General features: G+C 41.3%; 1 protein-coding gene across 3 annotated transcripts in view; it reads left to right on the forward strand.

The window, feature by feature from the left end:
• The window catches only part of PAX3 (paired box 3), a 118,820-nt gene that overhangs the window by 3,317 nt on the left and 90,488 nt on the right, over positions 1 to 25,015 (forward strand). For 2 of the 3 annotated variants that reach the window (XM_007058188.3, XM_043522806.1), the window contains exons 3-4: positions 885 to 1,014; positions 2,105 to 2,239. In XM_007058188.3, the coding sequence (XP_007058250.1) occupies positions 885 to 1,014; positions 2,105 to 2,239 (265 nt within the window). The remainder of the gene's footprint in view (positions 1 to 884; positions 1,015 to 2,104; positions 2,240 to 25,015) is intronic. The other variant, XM_043522805.1, reaches the window with a different exon arrangement.

The following is a 25,015-nucleotide window of genomic DNA, read 5'->3' on the forward strand; positions in this document are numbered from 1 at the left end:
TGTTAACTTGTTTGTATTATTATATATATCCCCGCCAAAAAAACTTTCTTTCTTTCTTTCTTTCTTTCTTTCTTTCTTTCTTTCTTTCTTTCTCCTCTGCTGCTCCTTTAAAGCTGGGATTATTAAACTTTTATACCAAAAGTTTGAATAAATTACTTTATCTATTTTACAGGCATATTATCTGGAAAATTATTTCTAGTTCTGATTTGCAGGGTTTTTAATTGAACGTTATTTTCGTTGTTTAGGACATCCGAGCAAAATTTCAGAACAGTGCGTTTGTCAGTGTTTGTTTATGATATTTAGAAAAATCTACATTGTTGTTTTTAGACTTATTTTCTGTTGTTCCTAAATTTCCGAGGTTGGGTCTGTACTTGTAGTTTGAGTTATACTTTAGCACAGTTTAATTTCTTTTCCCGATCATTACACTGTCACTGACAATACTTTTACTGCGATTTTCATCTTCTCTCTGGACATTTCTTTGCTCACCACCCTCTGTACAGATACACAAACGTTATTACTACATCACTTTAGGTTTTGATTACTATGGGCCCGATCCTTCAATTCTCATGCGAGTGCAACCCTAATGGACTTCTTAGGGAATTTTGCCGTTCTGGGGACTACAGGATCGGGGTCGTTGTATGTATCTGGCAGTCCTGAGTCAGTTTTAAAAGCAGAAGGACGTTGATAATTATGAGAGGCTTTCCAAAGGGGCCAGATCGTGCCCTTAATTATAACGGGATGTAAATCCGGAGCGACTCCAGTCAGGTTAAAGGAGTTACTCCGGATTCACGCGGCAGAATTTAACCTTCGCGTCTTGCTGTGATCCTTCTGCATTAAATCCAAACTGTACAAACTTGGTGTCCGCCTGGTTTGTTGTATTAAAGCAGGTGACAACGCCGGATGTGGAGAAGAAAATCGAGGAATACAAGAGGGAGAATGCCGGCATGTTCAGCTGGGAGATCCGGGACAAACTGCTCAAAGACGGGGTCTGCGATCGAAACACGGTTCCCTCAGGTACTGGGGTCTATTCCTATTTCCGTTCAGCAGGCTCAGCACAGCCACTCACGCGCTATTGATTGATGCCATTTGGAGAGGCCACCTTTATCCAGAGTCGTCTTCCAGAGCCATCAAATATTTAATAAACAGACACCATCCCCCCTAGGGGTATGAGATCTGGGTTCTTATGCAAAGCGTGTGTTTGGGGTGGGCAGTTGGGCGAGCAGTGTATCCTGTGGGTCTATTGCAGGCAGAGGATGGAGGAAAGCGTTCAGTGACGAGCATCATTTCTGAAAGGGAATCTAAAGCTAGAACCCAGTAGCTGCCGCTGTGCTTTTTGCAAGAGGCGACAAGCGGTCCGGCCTAGTCACTTTCCTAACTTCATAAAACGATCGGCATTAACCGCGGGTACAAGTTAAACATATGGATCCCGGGGAGGATTTCTGCACTGGTGTGGGGCAGTTTGTTTTTAATTAAGAAGCAACTGCATTCCTTTACCCCCCCCTCCCGGCCCCCGCCCTCCCCAGCTTGTGCCAAGGAGATAGTTCAGAGCATGGGTTTGTTTTGCAGATTGGAATCTGGAAACAAATAAATGAACCAAGGCTGCTTTTCTTTTCTCCTCTGGCTTGTTTTCTTGCTTGGTTTTGTTACAATAGGCAAGTATTCCGGCGTGGAAATCGAAACCCTGCAGTCTGAGGCCTCCTAAATAGTTTGCTCTCTGGCTCGTTTTGTTGTAATTTCCCTTGTAATGCTTTCTGGTCAGCAGACTTTACTGGCTTGGAGAAAACAAAAATATCTTGCAATATATGTTCCACCCCTTAAAAAAAAAACCCCATAGGGAATATAAGGATTTATAGACACTAACCTCACAGGCAGTGAAGCCCCTGAATTTAACCAGGGGGGATGTAAAAAACCAATGCACTGTAGTGGGCTGAATTGCCAAGGATCAAGCCAGCACGCCTCTGGATGTGCGCTGGTGTTGGGGCAGCAGTTCTCCAGGGATGAGGGTGCAGCGGAGGGGCAGTCACTGCCGAGGTCCCGAGAATGAGAGGTTGTTTTAAAGCCAGCAAAGCGCCGCTGCTTTACAGCTCTTCGTTTTTCCTTGAAGTGAGCTCCATCAGCCGCATTCTGAGAAGTAAATTTGGGAAAGGAGAAGAGGAGGAGGCCGAACTGGAAAGGAAAGAAGCGGAAGAGAGTGACAAGAAGACCAAGCATAGCATTGATGGGATCCTCAGCGAACGAGGTAAAGCCAATCGCTCCCCCCAGACGCGGAGCGAAGTGGGGATCTTGTTTGCAGCTTCCGGATCGGGCTTTGCTCCTGGGCAGTCAGGGAAGGACGTGGGGCGAGGCGCACACATGTTAGCTGCTGGGGCGGGGGCACGGTCCGGCAGCGCTGAAGGCAGGTGCCTGCTTGAGGTGTCATTAAACCCAGCCCAGTGGAGCGGGGTTCACGTGCGCTCTTTGTTTCCCTCTTGACCCTGGGAACCTTGTTCGCCGGGAGGTCAGATCTGTAGGTTATCTCGCCCCTGTTTGTTGTCCCGGCCGGGTTAGTCTCTCGCTCTCATTAGAGGCTGATGGCTTCGGAGAAAGTGTGTCGGAAGTGGCTGGTCCGGGCCCGGCTAGGGGTTTTATGAGGCCTTCTCGTGGTGGTGGTAAAAGCTGGCCTTAGGCGTGAGAGCTGTTGGCACCTTTCTGCAGACGGCAGCGAGATCAAAGGGGGGCCGCTTCTCTCCAGGCATCCTTTGCTCCCCAGGCTCGCAGCCTGTGAGGGTCCCCAGGAAGGCAGGCAATGCACTTGTAGAGGAGAAGCTCCGAGCCCACCTGAGTTGCTTTTCCTTTCATTGCTTCCCCCCACCCCCCACCCCCATGCCCGTAGGAGTCGTGTCCTCGCTGCACATGGCCCCTAGCCTTAGTTGCGTTTCACCGACCCGATGGCAGTCTCTTCCCCCGGACTCTGCAAGGATCATGTTAGAGGGCGCACAAGAGACAGGTGCACACGAGCCCATTCCTGATTAGCGCAAGTTTCTCCAAAGCCCAAAGGGACATTCCCACGTGCATCTAAATCCCATGCGATTTTAAATCCCATCCAACGGCCGCTTTAAATTAACGGGTTGGTGCAGTTCATATTCAAGAGGGAGTCGGAGGTAGGGAGAGAGAGTTGGTTCCCTTTGTTTGGGATTTTCAGCAGCAAGGGAAACTTTAAACAATCCCGGGAAGGAGATCGCAGAGACAGCCCCCCTGTTACAGATATGCCCTAATCGCACGGTGCAGGGCGCAGCGTGAGGAGCTAAAGTCATCGGGCCCCGAGCGCCGGGTTAGCGCTGGCGTTCAGCTTTCCCACGCTTGGCCAGGTACTCTGGCTGGCCGCTGGAGGCGGCGCTTTCTCTGATCGAAGTGGCTCGTTTTGGGGGCTTGGTGTTAAAGAAAAAGTATATTCGGGGTGTGCAATCTTGTGGCCAGCAGGTCAAACCCAGCCCCTGCCCGTTCTTCAACCGAACCGCTATTGTGACTTTCATCATTCACATTGAAATCACTTTTCAAAGGGGAGCGAGTCTCTTGATTTGGGGCCCGAGCCTGCAATCTTTGCTCTGGCTCATTGGCTTCAAGTGAGAGAGTTTTTGCTTGAATAAACCTGGCAGGATCGGACCCTGCGAGAATAAAACCAAGAGTTCCTGTAATTTCCAAGTCCATCTCAGGCAGAGAATTTCCTTCTAGGGCAGTTTTGCATGCTGCTGAAAATTTTCCCAGTTCTAGCCCGCTATTGTTGTGAATCACTTGAAATAGTTCCGGTTCCTGGGAATTGGAAGTTAGGCACTAGGAGAACATAGGGAGGAAAGAAAAGAGTCTTCTTCAAAATAAAACCCAACCAAACAAGAAGTCTAAAAATAAATAGCAATTTGAGCTGGAGAAAAATAGAAACCCAGCTCAGTGGCTTGAGGTTTGCATTTATTTCAAGCCTAGGTTTTTATTATTGCCTCCTGAAAAGCCTGTGTGAGATGCTGGGAAATACATGCAATGAAATCGAAACCTGAACAAGAAAGAGGAAAACGATACAACTCTCTGCAGGTTGTTGTTGTTGTGCCTAGTATTCCAGGCCTGGGCTTGGTAGGGAGATAGAGAGTCTGTTGCCAGTGCTGTGGGACTTGTTGCTAGAAGGTCCTAGCACTCCTCCTCCAGAGCTTGTTCTGCACATGCATAGGCGCTGAAGAAGAGGAGACAAAAGTACCAAATGAGCTGGTCAAACATTTGTACAACTTTTCCAGCTTTTACAAAGAAGGCCTTCTATACACAATCTACACTTGGAGATGAACTTGGAAAACAAAGAGGGGAGAGTCCATTGAAACTCACACTTTAGCTTTGCACAGACAAAGCTTCAGCTAGCAGCAGCTTGATGTGAACAAAAGAAGGCAACCTTTTTATAATTCAAGGAGAAAAGAAGAGAAAACAGCCCCACAAAAGGCCGAGAAAAGACATTATGGGCTTGCAATGAGGGATGAATTATTCAATGAGCCCCAATAGCTGATGCTTCGAGCAGTTTTATGGACTCTCCACCGTGGAAAAAGTGGCTATTTTCACCTACAAAATGTTTCTAGCCTTTCTAGACATCTAGAGATGCCGACTGCCATTCAAGAAGGACAACTGCTATTCTTTAAAACTATAGTATCCCTCTGTATTGTAAAAACAAAACAAAACAAAAAACCCCTAAACTAGGACTCTAACTCAGTGTTACTAGGGCTTTCAGGGAAGCTTCATCTTCTCTCTCTGTGTGTGTACATACGTACACACCAAAAATACTAGGGGATTCATACATTTTAAGGCCAGAAGGGACCATTCTAACTTCCTTTATAATGGAGGGTGCAGAATTTTACCCAGTAATTCCTTCAGGCAGGGATTGGGCAAGCAATGGCTAAAATCAGTGTCCAAGATTTTGAAAAAAAACTATCTGTTTTGGGTGGCTTGGGGTTTTGAGTGCCCAGCTTGAGACACTTTAAAGGTGCCTACTTTTCAGAAAGTGCCACACACTTTTGAAAATCTTCAGTGTGGCTCAAATTGGGCACACCAAAGTGTCCCAAATCACTCATCATTTTTGAAAATCTGAGCAAATATGTCCAGAGAGTTTATCTTAGCTGGCTGAGCACTAATATTAAACAAAAGATAAAACAGGAAGCCTCGCTAGTATCCCTGATCCAGTCAACAGCAACTATTACATGGATGGAGATCACCATTTGATTAAAAAAACAAAACCCCACAACTCATCTCTAGCTCAGAATTCTTTTGGTGCTCTTTCCCTCTCTGCTGCTTGAAGCTTAGGCTTTAGCCCCAGTATTGGCCTGGGCCAAAGTTTCAGTGATATTTCACAAACTCAGGGAGTACTAACAACCTGGATCTCAAAGAAAATGGGGGGATCTTTTGGGAAAATAAATCCCCACTGCCAGTGCTGTTGTCATTTCTGTCAATATTTAATACTGATATTTTTAAAAGTGAAGTTCTCTTAGATTATTTGGGTAGAAAGGCTTGATGCTGAGATGGTGCTGCTTGCCTCTTGAAAGGTATTGAACTCTGAACTCCTTGAGCTTCCACTGAAATTAATGACCCATGGTGCCTACTACCAACGAAGTTGATGGCAAAACTCCCGTTAATTTAAATGGTGCAGGACTGGGTACAAGAGCTTCACTGGAAGTCAAGGCCACACAACTCTTTGCAGGATCAGGGCTTTTAAAATGTGTCTCTTAAGTTCCTGGTAAGAGTTGGTTATCACATGGAAATGAAACTCTTCATTACAATAAGTCATCCTCCCATCCTCCCTTGTGTCCTTCTGCCACTTAATATTATTTTAGGAGTGGCAGAGATGCTGGAAAGGGTGAGATCAAGAAGAGATTTGTTAGCACAAATATTAGTGCGGGCAGGGTATTATAGAGAGAATTTTTTGGAGAATATAATTTAAAATTCACTGCTCCTTTACATATCCAGCCAGTAATCAAGATTCTGTTTCAAAACTCACTGATATCAGCAGGGCCATGATTTCACCCAGAATCTGTATTTAAGGTTAAAAACATCATCAGATCCCACTCTCTATATTCACATAGCCTGATTCTGCTCCCCTTGAAGTAATTGCTAAAGCTCCCAGTAACTTCACTGCTGCAGGGTCATGCTTGCAGGTATCCCATTGGCTTAAATCTGAGGACTGTGAATAAGGAAAGCAGGATTTGTCCTCATACAGAGGTCTAGATAGAGAATACATGGTGGTATGGGTTATAAGGTTTATTGTCATGAGTTTGGGCTGGGTTTGTTGTTCACAAATGGTGAAGCCGCATGTGATTTATATGGGTTGTCACAAACAAGTGCCAATCAAAGCTTACCACTGCACCACACCATCATATATTCTGTATGGTAGTGGTATATACTTTGCAGGGTGGGGGGAACTCTTTTAGGAATGTTTTGAAGAGTTTTATACAATGCTATTACTATTTTTCATAGCCCTGGCCCCACAGAGCCAGGTTACCTTAATACCATAAGTGCAGGATTCAGAGAGAAAAAAATCTGACTAATAATCTCCAGAAACCTTTAGAATTACCTATAATAGAGCTGCAAACAAATGATGCGTCCCTCTGGAGAGCTAACAATCTCCCCTTTCCAAAGCTAGCACTCTGTTCAGTTAGAAGGTATCAGACTTTTAGCTCATCTCTGATCCATTTTGCACCTCAGTCTTGTATGATTTCCGGGGTTTTGGGGGGGGGGGGAATTCCTCATTTGAAGGAAAGAAAGAAACAGCATTTTGGTTTTGGTTTTGATGGCAGCTGTTTAAAGCTGCTCAGAGATTTGTGATGTTAGAAGTAGCCCTGGCAGAGCTGGACGAGAGGAAGAGTGCAGATAAAATGCGCAAAAATGCTTGATAAATGGCCAAGCCATGTGATATACTATATTTATCACATAGATGTAAACACCACATAAATAATTGTAACATAAACACAAATCTGTAATATAGAAATAAATCATATCTATATCTAGCTCTATTTGTATTTCGATTATAGATACTTAGATCTTGACACCCGCCCCCCACCCCCTACATTAATACTTAGTCCTGCCATGCATGCAGGGGACTGGACTAGATGGCCTCTTGAGGGCCCTTCCTGTCCTATGATTTTATGGTTGACATAGCTATATCTTCTTCTAAACATACAAAGGGTTAGGCAACTTTTTACTGGGGGGGAAGGGCTAGAGTTAAAAATAATAAAATAATAGCTGTTGAATACATCTTTAATCAGTAGTTTTGTAAATTTGTCTACTTTAAGTAAAGTGAGATAAATGACCTTCTGTTTCAGTGTTTCCTTTATTTATTAATGCAATCCCTAAATTTTGAGGGGGCTCGAGTCCCCCCAAGCTTTCCGTTGTCTAGGCCAATTATATGTAACAATTGATGTTAATGTATCTTGAGAAATCGATATAGGTATATAGATGTAGATTGGTATAGATATAGATGATATAGATATTATATATTATATGCATGTAGGCATATTATATGCTTCAAATAAAGGCTTAGTCCATAAATAAGGAGCTTTGAAGAGAAACTTTTACGTGCCTTTATACATTATATTTTTGGAAAAACTGATTTATAAGGGGGAGTTGCATGTACCTTTTAATCTATGTGTGAAACGCTGTGTTGGCTAATTTGATGGCGCCCTACTTCATGAGATGGCTGTTGTTTTGTGAGTGAAAGTTAGGTGGTTTTAAAGTTCAATTGATGGGTGCAGCAGCATAGAGTTCTTTCTCGGCCCTTCTCAGTGCTGGATCAGGAGCAGGGTTGCGCTGGTTGGGAGACACGGCTGCTGCTGCTGCACTGGGTGACACAGTCTGCTTAGTGCTTAAATGGGACCCTCTGTTCTCCGACCCAGTGGAATTGGCCCCAGGCATGGTCACAATGGATTCTTCCCCAGTCATGCGCACTATTCCAAAGAGCCCTAGTCATCCCTACCCTTGGCTTCTCTGAGCGAGCAATTCAGGCTGCAGCAGACTAAATTGCCTCCTTTATTTCCTTCTTACTTTCATCTTGGATCAAACTCCCCTCCTCCTCCCCCCCCCCCCACACTTTTTTTTTCTTTTTTCTTTTTTGGCCTGAGGCTCACATTAGTGCAATTTCTGCCACCACCCCTCTTTTTGTGGGGGGAGTTTAAAGAAAAGAAAGATCTTAACACAAAAGCCCCACTCAGTAACTAGAAAGCCGAAGCTGTTGCTGCTTCTATAGCCGTATGATGCTTTTCCTGTTTGTGAGTTTTGGGAAACATTTTTGCTTTGTACTGTAATGGAATTAGAGGACAGATGCTGACTGTAAATGGGACACGCGACTACCAGCCTCTAGCTTAAATATTTAGATGCAATGTTACAATTACTGACTTGATGCATGAGCTTTGAAGTGGTTACACATGATCTAAAGGGTAGCATAGGCTAGATGAGCTTCAAGATGGATTAATTTTGGTTGCTAGATAACCTTCAGGAGGATATTTTTAGTCTGTTTAATTAATCTGATTAATTTCCCAAAAAAGAGGGTTGCATACAGGAACCAAATATCAATCTGTGTATCTCCATACATTTCTTCATTGTGGGGACGATGTTGGTCCAGTGCTTAGAGCATGGGACTGGAAAGAAGCAGAGTAGTTTCTATTCATGGCTGTGTGACCCGGGGTGTACCATCTCTTTTTGGTGCAGTTTTCCTATTTAGAGAACAGGGCTAAGTACACTTACCCACTTTTGCAAAACATTTTGTGATCTCCAGCTGAAAAGCACTATATATGTTCTGTGTATGTCTACCACCAAACCACATTTTCTCTAAAACAAGGGACATGTTTTATTTGTTCCACTGTAAGCAATACACGTGCTATATGTAATTCAATAGTAAGACCACAAATTTTGTCTTACGGCGTTCTAATAAGTGTAGTTGTTCTAAATGTTCCTAGTAAAAAAATATCAGATATGGAATTAAATGAGATGACTCTGTGATTGAGAGCAAGTATTTTATTGAATCTATAATTTCCTAAAGGTACTTTCAAGTATTTTATTACTAGTATCTCTAAGAATTAAACTTGTGTAATTAGAATGGAGTTACTGTACTCAAACAGTTGAAATAGACAAAAAAACAGGGAAATGTTCTTGACAAACAAGTGAGTAAGGACTGCAGGATTTAATATTAATATTAGTATTTATTTTTTTATAGTGATAGTGCCTAGCATGCCCTGTCATGGACCAGGACCCCATTGTGCTAGGTGCTGTACAAACACAGAACAAATAAATCCCAGATAAGATTGCACCTATTATTGAACCTACAAATAAGTTAGGGTCTAATCCAAGAAGGTATTGCTGAGCATTTCCAGAGAGGTATTGAGCACCCCCAACTACCACTGGCTTCAGGGAGAATTGAGGGTGCTCCACACCTCACAGTATCAGGCCCTTAGATTACTATCTTGAAGGTCGATTAAGGCAAGAAACATTTTCAAGGAGTGTTAGATGTTTTACTCATTGCACACCAATAGTGCCATATAGACAATAATGCTATCAATACCCCAAACAAGAGAGAAAATGATTCCATTTAGTAACAGGGCCTCTGATACACACAGAGGAATGACACCTCCCTTTTTTGAAACTAAGGCTATGTCCACACTAGCAGTTTTGTTGGTAAAACTTATGTCGCTCAGGGATGTGAAGAAAACACCCCTCTGAATGACATAAGTTACACCGACAGAAGTGCCGGTGTGGACAACTCTATGTCAGCGGGATAGGCTCTCCTGCCGACCTAGCTGCTGCTGCTCATTGAGGGTGACTAAATGATGTCAACGAGAGCTCTCTCCCGCCGGCATACATGGGAGATCTTACAGAAGCACAGCTGCATCAGTACAGCTGTGCCGCTGCAAGGTCTCTAATGTAGACATAGCCTAAGATTTGATTAACGATGGTTTTATTTTGTTTTGCGGTCTTAAAAAAGTAACCTCCTTAACTTAAAAGGGCCCGATTCCAACTCGTCCCAGTAAATAAATTTAAAACAAGACCAAACTTCCCTTAGCAAATATTAGATCACAGATTCATGCATTTCAATTTATATGACAAAAACTGACATTTCAAATCATGCAAGGAAACTATTAAAGATGTTATCTGTTTTGACTACTCTCTACTTCTGAATTAATATTTGACTAGACTCCGAGGGTAACATTCTGGAGTCACTGAACTCCATGGCTTAACTCCCATTGATTTCAGCGTGGCCAGGATTTTGCTCATAAAATTCTTACTCTGTCTGTTGGCAAACACCATGCAGATATTGCTTTCAAAATCTTTGACTTTAATGGGAGTTTTGCCTCAGTATGAATTGGGCTCCTTTTGAACCCAACTTTGAAGGTGCTGAGCACTCTTAGCTCCCTGTGAAATCCTTGGGTTCAGGACATACAAGATTGGACCCTCACACCTCAATCCTTCAAACGTTGTCATATTTGAAAAGGAAAATGGAAAATGGAAAATGCATCAGATGAAGTGAGCTGTAGCTCATCTGATGAAAATGGAAGGAAAATGGAAAATGCATCCGATGAAGTGAGCTGTAGCTCACGAAAGCTTATGCTCAAATAAATTTGTTAGTCTCTAAGGTGCCACAAGTACTCCTTTTCTTTTTGCAAATACAGACTAACACGGCTGCTACTCTGAAACCTGTCATATTTGAGTAACTAGATGTCCCATTCAAAGGGCCTACTCATGTGCATAAAGTTACTCACATAGGTTATTGCTTGCAGGACTGGGTCTTCGATTTCTTTTGTTCTGTTGAGGGCTAAATGATAATGGGGGGGGTCTAATCCTGAACTCATTACTCAGGCAAATTTCTCTCTGAAGCTAAGGATTTCTGGCACTGCGTTAGCCAAAGTGATATCAGTTGGGAAGATAAGATTTTGTAAGTTTAGTCAGAGATAAATTCAAATTTACAAAAAAATCTAAGATGATGAAAACCTTAGAAGATAATTTTTGGGCGATTTAAAATGGTAAATTTCTGTTGTATCAATTGAAATAAGTGAATTTGTTATCTAATATTTGCTGGAGGAAGGTTTAGTTTTGTATTTATTGATAAGAATGGGGATATGTATTTGGAAGGGGAGAATACATAAAGTTGATCATGATAGATTATTGAGAGTCCCCAGGGTTAAGTAATAAAACTGTATTGGGAAATGAAGCAGAACTACAAAGTGTTCTCTGGTTAATTTAAGAAGAAATTGAGTGAAACACAACACAATAAATCAGACCAGTGTAGTCAATGTGAATTTCTCCATATAAAAATCACTTGAAATGCTATGTATGGGGAGAGAGAGAACAAAATAAATGAATAAAAGTTTTGTATGCTTCCAAAAGTTCCCAAAATGCAGGGATCTCTTGCTAATAAAAGTGATGTACAGTAACATAACTCACCACAAGACTTTGTTTAGTGCAACGTGGTGCATAATTTTACTTCATTTGCCCTGAAGTACTGCTGCCCCATGCTGTTAAACTAATTCTGTTTAAATCACGTTACTAGAGAAAAAGTGAGACATAATGAAATTAAAATAAAATCACCATGGACATATTATAGTTCAACTGTTTCATGTGCTGAGAATATTTAGTTAGTTGGACTTCGATGCAGTCTATGGGAGGTCATTTATTTATTCTGGTAAATAAAGATTCAAGAACTATTAAGAATGTACATATATAACTAACATGACAGTAAAAGGCAATTAAGTAGTCAGTTTTATGTCTTATCTCGCCGGTTGCTCTACAGTTGTTTTACAACTAGGAATTAAAATCTGAAAAGGAAGTTTTCAGTGTCCCTGGCCAAATATTGATTAAGTAGTTGTTTGCTGATACCTTTGTTACCCATTAAAAGGCCAGTAGCTCTGCCCCTTGTTGTTCATCTTCTATTGTAACTGATTCTTAACCATAGAGATCAAAGCAGGATCATTTCAATTTATCTGTCTTGGAAAATCCTTCTTTCCTTCTAAAACCTTCGTGGATTAATGATCAAATTGTCTTGGTGAGATGTGAAACTGAATGGATTCTTTATTTAATATGGTCTGAGGATATGTGCATTATATATATATATTTTACAATTTTGTGGATTTTATGTTTATAATTAAATATTTAGGTTATGTGAATGTATATATTTTATTATAAAATGCAATGTAATTTTGGAGTACTAAGATGCTTAATATTTCATTGAGTTTTAATTAATTTGGTTTCATTTCACCTAATCTTGCTGTTGGTGATAGTTTAAAGGAAGAAAGAAAAGAAAAGAAAGGTTATTGTTTACACTAAACACTGTGGCTCATCACAGGGGGTGCTGGGTGAGACCAAAACTTCCATTGAAGGCAATGGGAATTTAGGAAACTCATTGCATGGTGGGATTGGGCCCTAACTATAGGAATAATGCAACAATACGTGCACTATTTTTTTATATGTGGCTTCATTATGATGATTTTGTAGATGATTCTCATTTGCATTAGTGAGGATGAATGTATTGCCTCTTCTCAAAACTATGGGGCAAACCTAATATGATAAGACACGTGAAAAGGATTTAGCACTTGAAACAATTCTCAGCTGTAGAACATAAACCTGTATTATGAAATGCATGCCACCCCATCCTCAATATGAAAATACAGCATATATAGTATATGCAGTTTAGGGCTCTTTTACTGATGTACAATTATGATATGGAGTTTCAACTAAAATACAGAGTCTGAAAGCCAGATCTTGGTCCCATGATTACATTGGTTCCACTGATTACACTGGGACATACAATGATGGTGAGCATGGTATAAAAAGATAGATAGATTAGATACTGCTAGGGACATTGCTATTGATTTTACATGGACGGTGCTGAGATACTACAGCAATATACATCCAGCTATATAAAATCTATAAAATAGAGATTTTTTTAAATCAGCATTTTACCTACTGTCTTTCTTAAATACATATTTGTATTTGTTTGATCTGCAAATCTCTTGATAAAATAACAATCTATGTACTCTTCACAAATACCTGGCTACTTCTGAAGACATTTTGCTCCAGTCTGATAGTTAAGAGTCTTAAAAAATATTTGTGGACAAAAGTTCCTTGAAAAATCAGAATTTTTAACCTGTACCTTTCAGTGGATCTCTGCATGATAAGAAGAGTCGCATGTATTCCACATTATGATTTTTTAAAATTTTAGTGGATATCTGTCTTGGAGTAGAATTTCTGCCAAACATTGCCAATGTTTATACCATGCCTGAGTCCATATATGGGTCTTTCTTAAGGATTTATATATCCATCATGTGGCTCATCTTGGAAGTCCAAACCAAAAATGGCTATGTAGAAATTTCTTTATCAGCCATACTACCACATAGATCATCAGAGTGATTTGTATTACGTGAGGACTAAACAATCTTCAGCTGACATTTCAGTGTCCAGAAAGTTTATGCAACATCAGTCAAATCCCTTTCACCTTACTCTTGCCTGTAAGAACATATATATGCCAAGTTAAGTAGGATTTGGCCCATATGCATAACCCAGAAAACCAGTAACTGCTCCAGTTCTCCTAGCTCATTAGTTAATTACTCTACTTTATTAAAATGCACCTTTCTATTGTTACATACCCCAGTTAAATTAAATTCTTAATTTAACCAAATCAGACTTAACCCCCCTCCATAACCCATCAGAATTACTCTCACGCATCACTCTCCATATCCTCAATCACTTACTCAGAGAAAGGTTGGAATAAAAGTAGGCAGGCCTTGCAGCAAGGTCAACTGACTCAGGCGCTATTAGATGTAGGGAGTGATTCCATAGTTGGAAAACACTTCATTGGAAATGTCCTTCCAGTAGCCCCTGCCCATTTAAATCTCCAGGCTGTTAGTTTGATTTGAGCTGCTGTTCTAAGAGTTGAAGTCTCTCAGGTAGCTAGGACCCGGTCATAAGAATCAACCAGGTAGCAAAAGCTCAGTGATGGTTGTTGCAAACTTACCAATAGAGCTTAGTGAGGGGGAAAAAATCATGCTATTGACCAACTGAGATGGAAGTTATGTTTCCACGGGTTTCATGGAGAGCAAAGTATCTTGTGGTTCTCGACTCAATATTTTTAGCAAAGGGAGGACTCTGAGAAAAAGAGAAAAATGGCAAGTGTTTAGCTAACATTAATGTCTGACTTGCCATTTCCCCATTTTCACTAAGAAAAACAGTCAGTCTGTCCTAGATCAACTTTGTGGATTCTTGGGAAAATTTGCAAAACCCTCAGTGCACAATACTGATCTCACTTAACCTATCAAAATCAGGAGTAACTCCAGTGAAGTCAGTGGGGGGTGGGGGTGGGGAATAAACAAGGGGAAATAGTTTTACTTTGTGTAATGACCCATCCACTCCCAGTCTCTATTCAAGCCTAAGTTAATTGTATCCAGTTTGCAAATTAATTCCAATTCAGCAGTCTCTCATTGGAGTCTGTTTTTGAAGTTTTTTTATTGAAGAATTGCAACTTTTAGGTCTGTAATCGAGTGACCAGAGAGATTGAAGTGTTCTCCAACTGGTTTTTGAATGTTATAATTCTTGACGTCTGATTTGTGTCCATTTATTCTTTTACGTAGAGACTGTCCAGTTTGACCAATGGACATGGCAGAGGGGCATTGCTGGCACATGATGGCATATATCACATTGGTAGATATGCAGGTGAACGAGCCTCTGATAGTGTGGCTGATGTGATTAGGCCCTCTGATGGTGTCCCCTGAATAGATATGTGGACACAGTTGGCAACGGGCTTTGTTGCAAGGATAGGTTCCTGGGTTAGTGGTTCTGTTGTGTGGAGTGTGGTTGCTGGTGAGTATTCGCTTCAGGTTGGGGGGCTGTCTGTAAGCAAGGACTGGCCTGTCTCCCAAGATCTGTGAGAATGTTGGGTCGTCCTTCAGGATAGGTTGTAGATCCTTGATGATACGTTGGAGAGGTTTCAGTTGGGGGCTGAAGGTGATGGCTAGTGGCATCCTGTTATTTTCTTTGTTGGGCCTGTCCTGTAGTAGGTGACTTCTGGGTACGCATCTGGCTCTGTCAGTCTGTTTCTTCCCTTCAGCAGGTGGGTATTGTAGTTGTAAGTTGATAAGAAGGTGTGAGTAACTGTAGGGGGAAAAATTAGCCTGGGTAAATAGTTTTTAGTTTTAGAGGCTAAGGCTCCCTTTGTGAACCGGTGCACTCAGTTCACTGACTTAGGGTTAGTCTACACTGGCAATGCTTTAATGTGGTTTATGTAGTCACAGCAGAGTGCTGAGAGAGAGCTCTCCCAGTGCTCTAAAAAACCCACTCCATGAGGGGCGTAGCTACCACTGCTGGGAGCATGGCACTGGTGCACTGTCTATACTGGTGCACTGTCTTCACAGCGCTGAAACTTGCTGTGCTCAGGGGGGTGTTTTTTCACACCCCAGAGCGAGAAAGTTGCAGTGCTGTAAATTGACAGTGTAGACAAGCCCTTAGTGATTCAAGATTATAGTATTATATAGTCAATGTTATAACTGGAAAAGCAATGTTAGATCACTGAGTCCATTCCCATGCAAGTGCAGTATATAGGGTCTGCTCCTGCGCCCTTTAAAATCAATGGGATCCCACTTCCCTGCGATCAGGATTAGGCAAAAAGTGCTCCTGATATTTGATTTTGCATTTGGAATGCTCGTTTTCCATCAAATTCATAGGACTCAGACCTGTACGTTGTAGAACGCAGGCCTACTTTTTAAATAGTCCATTAGAGCAAACTGGTTGTCCACCACTTCTGATGAGCATGCAGGTTGCTGGCTGTATGAGTGGCTATTTCACATGCTGTTCTGGGTTATTCAGGGTTTGTTCAGCCCCAACTCATTCTCCAAGGCCTTGCCTGCCTGCCCCTATCTACTGAATAGGAAAATATAGCTGGCTTCCAAGTCACTCACTTCCCATGGTAGACATGGAAAATGAGTGCCCATGGCAGCCATTTTGTTTGTCTGGTTATTTCTTCACTCCATGTATATATGTACGTGTGTGCATAAATATTCTGCAACCAAATTGTCCCTTCATTTACATCTGAGCAACCACAATGTCTTTAGTGGGGCTAAGCAGGTGTAACTGAGGTTAGAATTTGGCTTTGCTTTGGGAATGGAAAACTTCTTGAGTTTGAGGGAACCAGAATAGAATCCAGCTCACTTTCCCATAGATGTGTTAGTGCTGCAATGTTAACAAGCATGAAAAATAGTAACAAAAATGTACTTCTGTTGGTAAAGTAAGCAGGCCTGACTCTGAATACAAACAGGGAGCAGGTCTGATTAGTAAAAAGATGACATTTTTACAGTCACTTTTCAGAGAACTACATTTAAAAGGCTGTAGCCAGGGCCTGATCCAGCCAAAATGGTCTTCACAGCCTGCCAGCCCTTGGAAGCTGTGTTACGTATTGTGAAAATCCCCCTAATAGCTGGTGCTAATACTCCTCACTTGATCCAGATTCTTGGGCTCCCCAGTGGCTGAAGCTTAATCATGATTTTGAAGGGAGCTATACTCTTTCTCTGCCAGCTGTATTTCTCACCCCCACTTCCCAAACAGAAAAGCAGTTGGAGTTTTGGGAAAGAAATCAGGAATATTGTTGGGATGCTCAGAGAATCAATGGGCTGGAGAAGCTGAAAGAACTTCTTTTCCTCCTGGCTGACATGTCTTTCCCTGAGGAAAGTTAGAAGGTGAGATTTATGCTATATCTATTACAAAAGAGATGGAGAATGGATGACACAAACATTTCTTCTAGTCTGACCTCAGGAAAAGATTTGTCAATAATAGAAAAGTTAATCAGGGGCCAAACATTGCCTGAAGATTTAAAAAAAAAAAAAAAAAAAATCCCCCCAAACAAGGTCTTCCCAATGTAGTGGTCAGAGGTGAGAGGTGGGACACTTCCAAATCTCCACAGAGATTCTTAAATTTAAAACAACCTGGCTGACTGGGGAATAGACTGGTTAGTGAGACTTCCTGTTTCTAACATCATCCATGACCATGAAGGAAAGTCACTCTAACTTGGAACTAGACCAACTCACATTTGTTTCTTGCCCACTGGCAAGAAATTTGAAGGGAGCCAGAATTAGAAGTTCTGCTGCATAGAAAAGGGAGAGCTCATTTGGATAAGTAGCTCTCTTTTACTGGGTAGACTTCAGATTTTAGCTAGTTTTTGAGAAGCAGTGCTTCCTTGCAATGCCAAGGATAACTTTAGCTGGCCTGTGACCATTGTTTAGAAGGAATCGTCACATTTCTGTATAGTAAAATATAAATACATTGAGAGTGTGTTGATATATAGCTCTAGGAGTGAAAAGAGGTGTTACCAGTGTTATACCAATAAAATAAAAACCAGCAGGATCTTATTAAAGGGGAAAAGGCAAAATGCCACATTTATTGTGAATACAGAAAGAATCATAGTAAGCAGTTAGTTATAGCTATAACATTCCATTCAATTTCATATTTATTCACACATTCATTCACACACACACACACACACACACAGAGGTTCTGCAAGGTTGGTATCATAGTTACCAGCCTTAGAGTTGCTCATGCCAAGCCACTGGCCAGGTGGCCTGGACATGAGGAGGGAGCAGGGCCTTGTCAGATGCTCATCTGATGCTCCTGGAAGTTGGTTTGCAGAATCAGACCCCAAAGTTCTCACTTTCTAGAGTCCATTTTTATAGGAATTTCTTCCTATGCCAGTCTATGGGAATTGCTTCATCATGCTGTTGCTGAATCAATCAGCAGATGTCACGTTCCTGACAGCTCCGTGCAGCCCAATGTTACCTTGTTCTTTGGTTCTCCCATTCTTGAGGCTGTTGGGTGGATTCCCATCTGCCCTCCAGGGGTCCTCTGCTTATTTCCACTTGATGCCACCTTCAGCCGATGGACACTGGATTTTTAGGCTGGCACCTCCCTGATCATTCAGTTATTATCCACACCAAGCATCCATCCACATACATCCTCTATCTCTATTTTAATCACAATTGTTAACAAAGCGAAATGAATACAACAAAAGGGCGGGGAGTCTCTGGGTGCTGTTTCTGTTGTTGCAGAGTATTGCTTTGCGTCTCTCTCTGTGTGAGTAGTTGTTGTTACAAAGAATTGCTTTGAGAACAGACTCTGTCTTAGAATGTACTAACACAATTAGCAGCTTGCAAGTTTCACACATAGAGGGAGAGAAACAGTACCAAAAACCAAGAGACCTCTTAATTAGTAATACCCTGGAATTTAAACTATGGGGAATCAAACTCATTTGTGATTTTAATACAGAACTTATTTAATATGATCCAACACAAGTCTGGTTTATGTTTTGTGTGCTGTATCTTTAAATTGAGAGGGGTCTGCAGGAGCAGCTGTGAGCTAGTTGCCATTCTGTGTTCAGTTCAGGTGCAGCATGTTACTGAGTGAGTCACTGCATTTTCTCCTTCTCATAGTTGTTTTTTCTGTTTGTTTTTCTCTATCTGAAATTTAAAGTAATTTAGACTGAAAATGAGACTGCTTTGCTCTTTGTGTCTGGGGAAAGTATAACAAGGAATGTCACATACTGTGGCTTTTAGATGGGACGATAAACATGAAGGTCCTGCCTGCACCTCATGGACATTGAAGATTGAACAGCAACAGCACTTTTAATAAGAGTAAGGGATTGCGCCTGTGTGTCCTCTCCCCACATCTGCAAAGAGTGCTGCTGTCTGCCTGACTACCGTTATCAGATACCTGCCATTAAGTGGTATTGAATGTACATTGGGCTTGATCCAAAGCTCACCACAGACAATAGGTGTTAATATTACAGCTTTCTGCTGTGACTGTTCACCAATACAAATGTAATGTGATATTTGCCTTCTGTGAATATTGGCCCAGACGTTCAAAGCTATTTAGGGGCCTAACTCCTAAATAGCTTTGAGGATTTGGACCATTCTTCTTAAAATTTGCTGTTTTTTCTGAACACTCCTTCTAGTGAGTACGTTTGCTAGAATATTCACAGAAGATGGACACAAAAGGGGCACAAGCACAGTCAAAGGGTATTTGTTAAAAATTTAAATTGATATTCCCACAGTGTATTTTGCAGTATTAGCCCAGCTTTTAAAATATGTCTTTCTGTGAAGGCACCTGTGTTAAATGGATTGACTCCAGAGAGAAATAAAAAAGGAAGTTCATAGTTTACTGTATTTATTAGATAAATTGGTACTTTCTGTTATAAATATTCTTACTGGCAGAAAGGTGTGGGCGAGTGGTTTGAACACATGACTGGGGATCAGGAAATCCCAGCTAAGACCTAATTTCAGCTGAGACTGATCTGAGCAAGTCACTGGGACCAGAATTTTCAAAAGTGTCCACCATTGGATGCCTCAGTTTTATGGGTGCTCAACTGCAGACACACAGGGTCTGATTCTCAGAGATTCTCCTGGCCTGCCTTCTCCTTGGCTTTCAGAGGTTCACATTAAATGGCTGTATTGCTGTGAATTATTTAATGAGCCTTTTTTTTACACCATGATGTAAACATTCACTAATGACAGAGGAGGAGGTTTTGTGGGCCTGATCCAAAAGTCTGTTGAAATGAGTGGAAAGACTCCTATTGTCTTTAATAGGCTTGGGATCAGGCCCGAAGGTAGTTATGTTGTTTCCTTCCCTGTTTTTTTTTTAAATCTGGTGAATTTAAGCATTCGTGAGCAGGCAAGAAGAATACTGATTAGAATCAGGCATAGAGCTGGGAGCGGCTGTGGATGCTTATTGCCCTGGTTCTGCATTTAAGTCCTGATCTGCAGCACCACTAACAAGAAACTCTATGTGGATTCTGCAAATTGTGGAAAACTATCAGATGTACTCGATGTTCTGGGATAGGAACAAATATTCACCAAGTCTTGACTGAAACCAATAGGTATCTATACTTCTTACCTGCTGTATTTTACATTTAAATCTAGGCTAACCACTGGAAAATGTATTGCAGGGAAAAATCTTGTATCTGCAGGGAGATGAACTGAACGTTCCATTGCAAACATCTACGATTCTGTGGAATCAGGTTACACAATCAAACACACAAACAATCAAGCAGAGTAGATTGCCTGTGGAAAAGCTGCTCGCTCTTTAAAAGGATCAAAAAGTCTTACAGCTTAGAACTAGTATACTCTAGAAAGAGGTGTGTGTAAAATTTTAGATGAGACATGTTTTGTGTGGAGAATAATACACTTGTAAAGAGTGCCAGGGTGGATGTCTTGTCTTCTAGTTATGTTTTGGTGAGCATCAGTCATCCAAGGAAGAACTTCAAAGGGCTATGGCAGAAAGTTGCTATGCTCCTTTTTAGGGGACAAGTTGTCCTTGAGGAAGAGCTATTATTTATGCCAGGCATTGACATTTTTCTCCTATGGTAGAGGAGGTACTAGGCAGCCTTCGCATTAAGGTGCCAAATTCGGAGGTTCCCTGCCTGTGGTGGAGCTGATATAGCCAGAAAGAATTTACTCAGTTATCCAGCCAGTGGTGTCTTTTGTTGCTAGCTCATAAAGATACTTCAGAAAAACTGTTTCTCTCTTGAGAATACACCACCAGATTGCACCTAAGGAAGGGTATTATCAAAACATGTTCCCCATTCCAGGGGAGATAATCCCAGATCTTCCTACTTCCCTGCCCCTGAAAATTACTCATTAATGGAGCTTATTCACATACTGTAAATGGCCTCTTAGCTGAGAGAACAGACTGTAAAGTGTTTCCATATAATCAATACAAGTATATTACCTCTATGCTTTTACACAGCTCGGGCTGGGTGGTGAACTATATGTCTAACAGCATGTATGTGAAACTTCATGCATTGTAATGGGAGGTACGTGTGCAATGGGCAGGACCGGATCTAGGCACCAGGAAAGCAAGCAAGTGCTTGGGGAGGCACAATTCCAGGGGTGGCATTCCGGCCACCCTTTTTTAATTTTTTTTCTTTTCCTTTGCTTGGGCGGCATTCCAGCCATCCAACCCCCCCCCCCCCTTTTTTTTTTTCTTTTTTGGCTTGGCAGTTGCGCTCTCGGAGCTTGGGGTGGCAAATTTTTTGCTTCGGGCAGCAAAAAACCTAGAGCCAGCCCTGGCAATGGGAGGATAAATGCCATAGGAGTTTTAATTAATATCCACAAAGTATTCTGCACATTGTGGACAGATTTTTGTTTCCGGGATGTTGAATACAGAAGAGGGCACATTTTATGGTGACTTATGTAAACTAATGAGAATGATTAGAAAATGGGTGCAAGCAGCAATGTCATCTAACATGCACTGATACATTCTGTGGGCACGAAAAACAAGTGTTTATGCAACTTAAATTGTACAGAGGGTGTATGCGTGTGAAAGTGAACAGCAGCAAATGGTGGGGCAAGAAGGCCAAGATGTGGCTAACAGGAGGGTGCAAAGTAAAGCAGACATTTTAAAATCTGCTTCCATCACAGACGACTTCCCCAACTCTTCTGGCAACACACACAAGTCTGCTCTCTTATTGCTGTGGAAAAATAATCTTTGGGAATAAAAAAACGTCCCCACTGTATCACTGCCACCATCCATCTAATGCACGTTCCTAAGAGGGAGAGAGTAGTCCTTGCATTGGACACTGTGCAGTTGGGTGGCAGCAGTCACTGTAGAGCTGTGCTGTTGTGATGGTGCGAAGACGCCTGTGCAGTGTTCTGCACAACAGTGGCTATCAGGACAATAAAGCTTAAGTCTGCTAAATACTCAGAAAGGCCATCAGGGTACAGCAGGTGCTGCAAGTACGTCAGGAAACAGTGAGAGGTGCAGCTTTTGTAAGTATCTTATTTGATCTGCAATGTCTGCTGTGTACTGTGCCTCAGAACATTCTATGGTCATCTATAAACCACATTGTATAACAGACTATTCCTGTCAATTATAGTATTTTGCCCAACCTGACACTGTAAAGGGATCTACATTTGTCTTGCTTTATTTATTTGACACTGCAGAATCCCAACGTTATTTGTTCCGTGTACCATGGCTTCTTTTCTGTGTGTGTTTATTTTACATCTTCCTCGTTTACACTTCCATTGCAGAATGTGGCCTAAGCTGTAAATGAATATTTAAATAACCTGCAAGGACCTTTCTTGGGATCTTTGTCTCTTTATCTAAGTTGTCTCTTCCTTTAGAACAAGTCCATGTAATGGGAAAATCCATCTTCTGCAAATGTATCATGCATATCCCTGTAATCTGACCTATATTATCCATATCTGGTTATCTTTCAGAGAGGGAGAGAGCTCTTTTTATTACTGGTTTCAGAGTAGCAGCCGTGTTAGTCTGTATCAGCAAAAAGAAAAGGAGGACTTGTGGCACCTTAGAGACGAACAAATTTATTTGAGCATAAGCTTTCGTGAGCTACAGCTCACTTCAACGGATGCATTCAGTGGAAATGCATCCGATAAAGTGAGCTGTAGCTCACGAAAGCTTATGCTCAAATAAATTTGTTAGTCTCTAAGGTGTCACAAGTCCTCCTTTTCTTTTTATTACTATTACTTATTTGGATGTCTGAGTTTAGAATTTAGAAAATAATGTGTTAACACAGTAGAACATGCTTAATTTAATAAAGAATGTGTGGTTAAAAGACTTAACTGTAACTAATGCAGAGCATACAGAACTGATCAGTGTACTGTTGGGCTTGAGCTACAAAGTTCAGGGTTGTTCTGACCCACGGGTTTTGGTTCAATCCATTATGGAGTTAGGGGCCAGCTACAAAATTTGGAAGTTTGTTTCCAAACTTCCTCTGCTGTGTGGGTTTATATAGTGGGTTTGTCTGTCTCATGGACTGGGACTGGCACAGGGGGAGAGGACCAACTGCACCCCCATATAGGGGTCTAATTGATAGGCACTCCTGCTGTGCTCTGAGGTATCCCACCATCAGGTGCTCCTTTGGAGCAGGGTGACTCTTCACTGTCCCTGACTCTGCATTGTGCTTAAATGGCGTCATCTCGCTTTGGTGACTGCATGGAATAAGCACTAACAGCACATTGGGGGTGGGGGCATGACAGTCATTACACAGGGGGCTCTTGAGGATGTCCGCTTGCCAAGGTGGCACATGACATGAACAATGGCTGAGCTATGTGATGTTTGTGATATACAGGACAACCGGCCACAAATTAAATTGTAGTGAACTGCATGGAAAAGGAATGGTAACACAAAGCACATGTGGGACAAGGATGCTGGTTTCAATGTTGCACATGTTGTATTAACTGGGATACCTCCTAGCTATCCCGGTGGCGGAGAGGCTGTTGTGGATGATGTTTTCTTGTGTAGGCGCAAACAATGGCTTGGCACTTCACCATGACATATACTTCAAAAATGTAATTGATGGGTTTGGCCTTGAAAATGGCCAAATTAAGGAGCCGAGAAATGCCCGTGGCTGTTGAAATTCCAGCCTTGTTAACCACTCTCGTGGCCAGATAAGCCTGCAGCAATTGAGACTGCCCTCCAGAGAAGGATCACACGGCACCACTCTAATTATGTATGCTCACGGTGCTACATGTCCTTTGTATGTTTTCAGTTCTCTTTCACAGTGAGAGGTGAATTTTCCGCCCCCTCTCCCTTGATCCCCCAGTGGAGCCACGCTTAAAATTCCCATTTCCTTCGATGGGTGTTCTCATGTAGTACCTCTGTATCACATGTGGAACAGGAATCTTTAATTATGAACAAGCTGGCTGTGGAGTAGTACTATGATTCTGTTTTATATCATGTTTGAATTATGTTTTCCATTTTGATGCCTTCAAGACCCTATTATGCTGTGAAAGGTTTTCCTGTAGTCCTTCCTCATATGAGTAGTCCCTTTGATTTCTGTGGGGCTTCTTACATGAACAAAGGCTGCACCTCTGGCCTTTTATAAGGCTCACCTTGATTTTAAATATTTTTGCCCCCAACTGAAATAGAGAAATATTTTATATAAAAGCACTGCCTACTTTGTACAGATAGAGACAATCCAGATGACTAAAACCTTGTAGCTGGAACAATTAGTGAGTGAGTCATTGTGGAAAGTTAGTTAAAAAAAAAAAAAAAGGAAGAAAGAAAAGAAAAGGGGTATTCATATTCACCAATAAATCCCAGAACAACTTTAACGGTTGCATTAACATTTGGAAGCTAGATCATAATCACGTTTGAGTGGAAGCATAAATTTGTGAGTCGTTTCCACGGATAATAGTACTTTTCATTTGAAATAAATATTATTGATTACCATTTTCTTGTATGTCTGTACTGAAAAAAAGAAGAAAATGACTTGTATTTCAAACCCCCAAAAGCACGATTGGAAACGACTTATCATCCATTTGAAGATCTTACTTTTAAAAATTAAGATAAAAGAATGAACAAAATATGGATAAAGTTAGAGATGGACCAAGGAGATGGTGTTTGTAAAATCTTGTCAACTGGGCTTTGCTTTTTCAAAATCAAACTCAAGAAACAAGAGTGCTCTTGATTCTGGTCCATTTTATTTGAGTCACTAAACTTTGTGTTGGAGTGGAGGTGAGTAGGTTTGAATTAAAGTTTTTTAGTTTTGCCTCAACAGTAATTAAAACACACACTTGGAAAAAGCATGAGAGATTTTTATTTTCTTTTTTCACAGAGCATTGTAGATGCTTAAAAGTAGTTTCCATAAATAACTTTTAAACTTGATATTTGCCAACAAAAGTTAAAACATGAAGACAGTCTAGAATTCATTAAGATTAATAATATACAAATATGTTTGTGTAAACAATGGAAAGTAAATATTAGGAGTTAATCATCCCTGTTACACTGTGAGATTGGGAATGAAGAGACCTTGATTCTGTTCCCGAGTCTGGCGCTGACTTGCTGCATGACCACAGGCATGTTACGCTACCCGTGCCTCAGTTTCCCCATCTGTAAAATGCTTACCCATCTTATAAAATGTTTTGACACAGAAAAGTGCTAAATGAGTGCAAAATAGCATTTTTATGACCTTGCTTCCATTTGTAGTTTGTTTTTAATTCTGTTACTATTTTATACCAGAAATGTAACACATTTTATTGTG

This window comes from Chelonia mydas, chromosome 9 (assembly GCF_015237465.2).
Source record: "Chelonia mydas isolate rCheMyd1 chromosome 9, rCheMyd1.pri.v2, whole genome shotgun sequence".
NCBI classification, from domain to species: Eukaryota; Metazoa; Chordata; order Testudines; family Cheloniidae; genus Chelonia; species Chelonia mydas.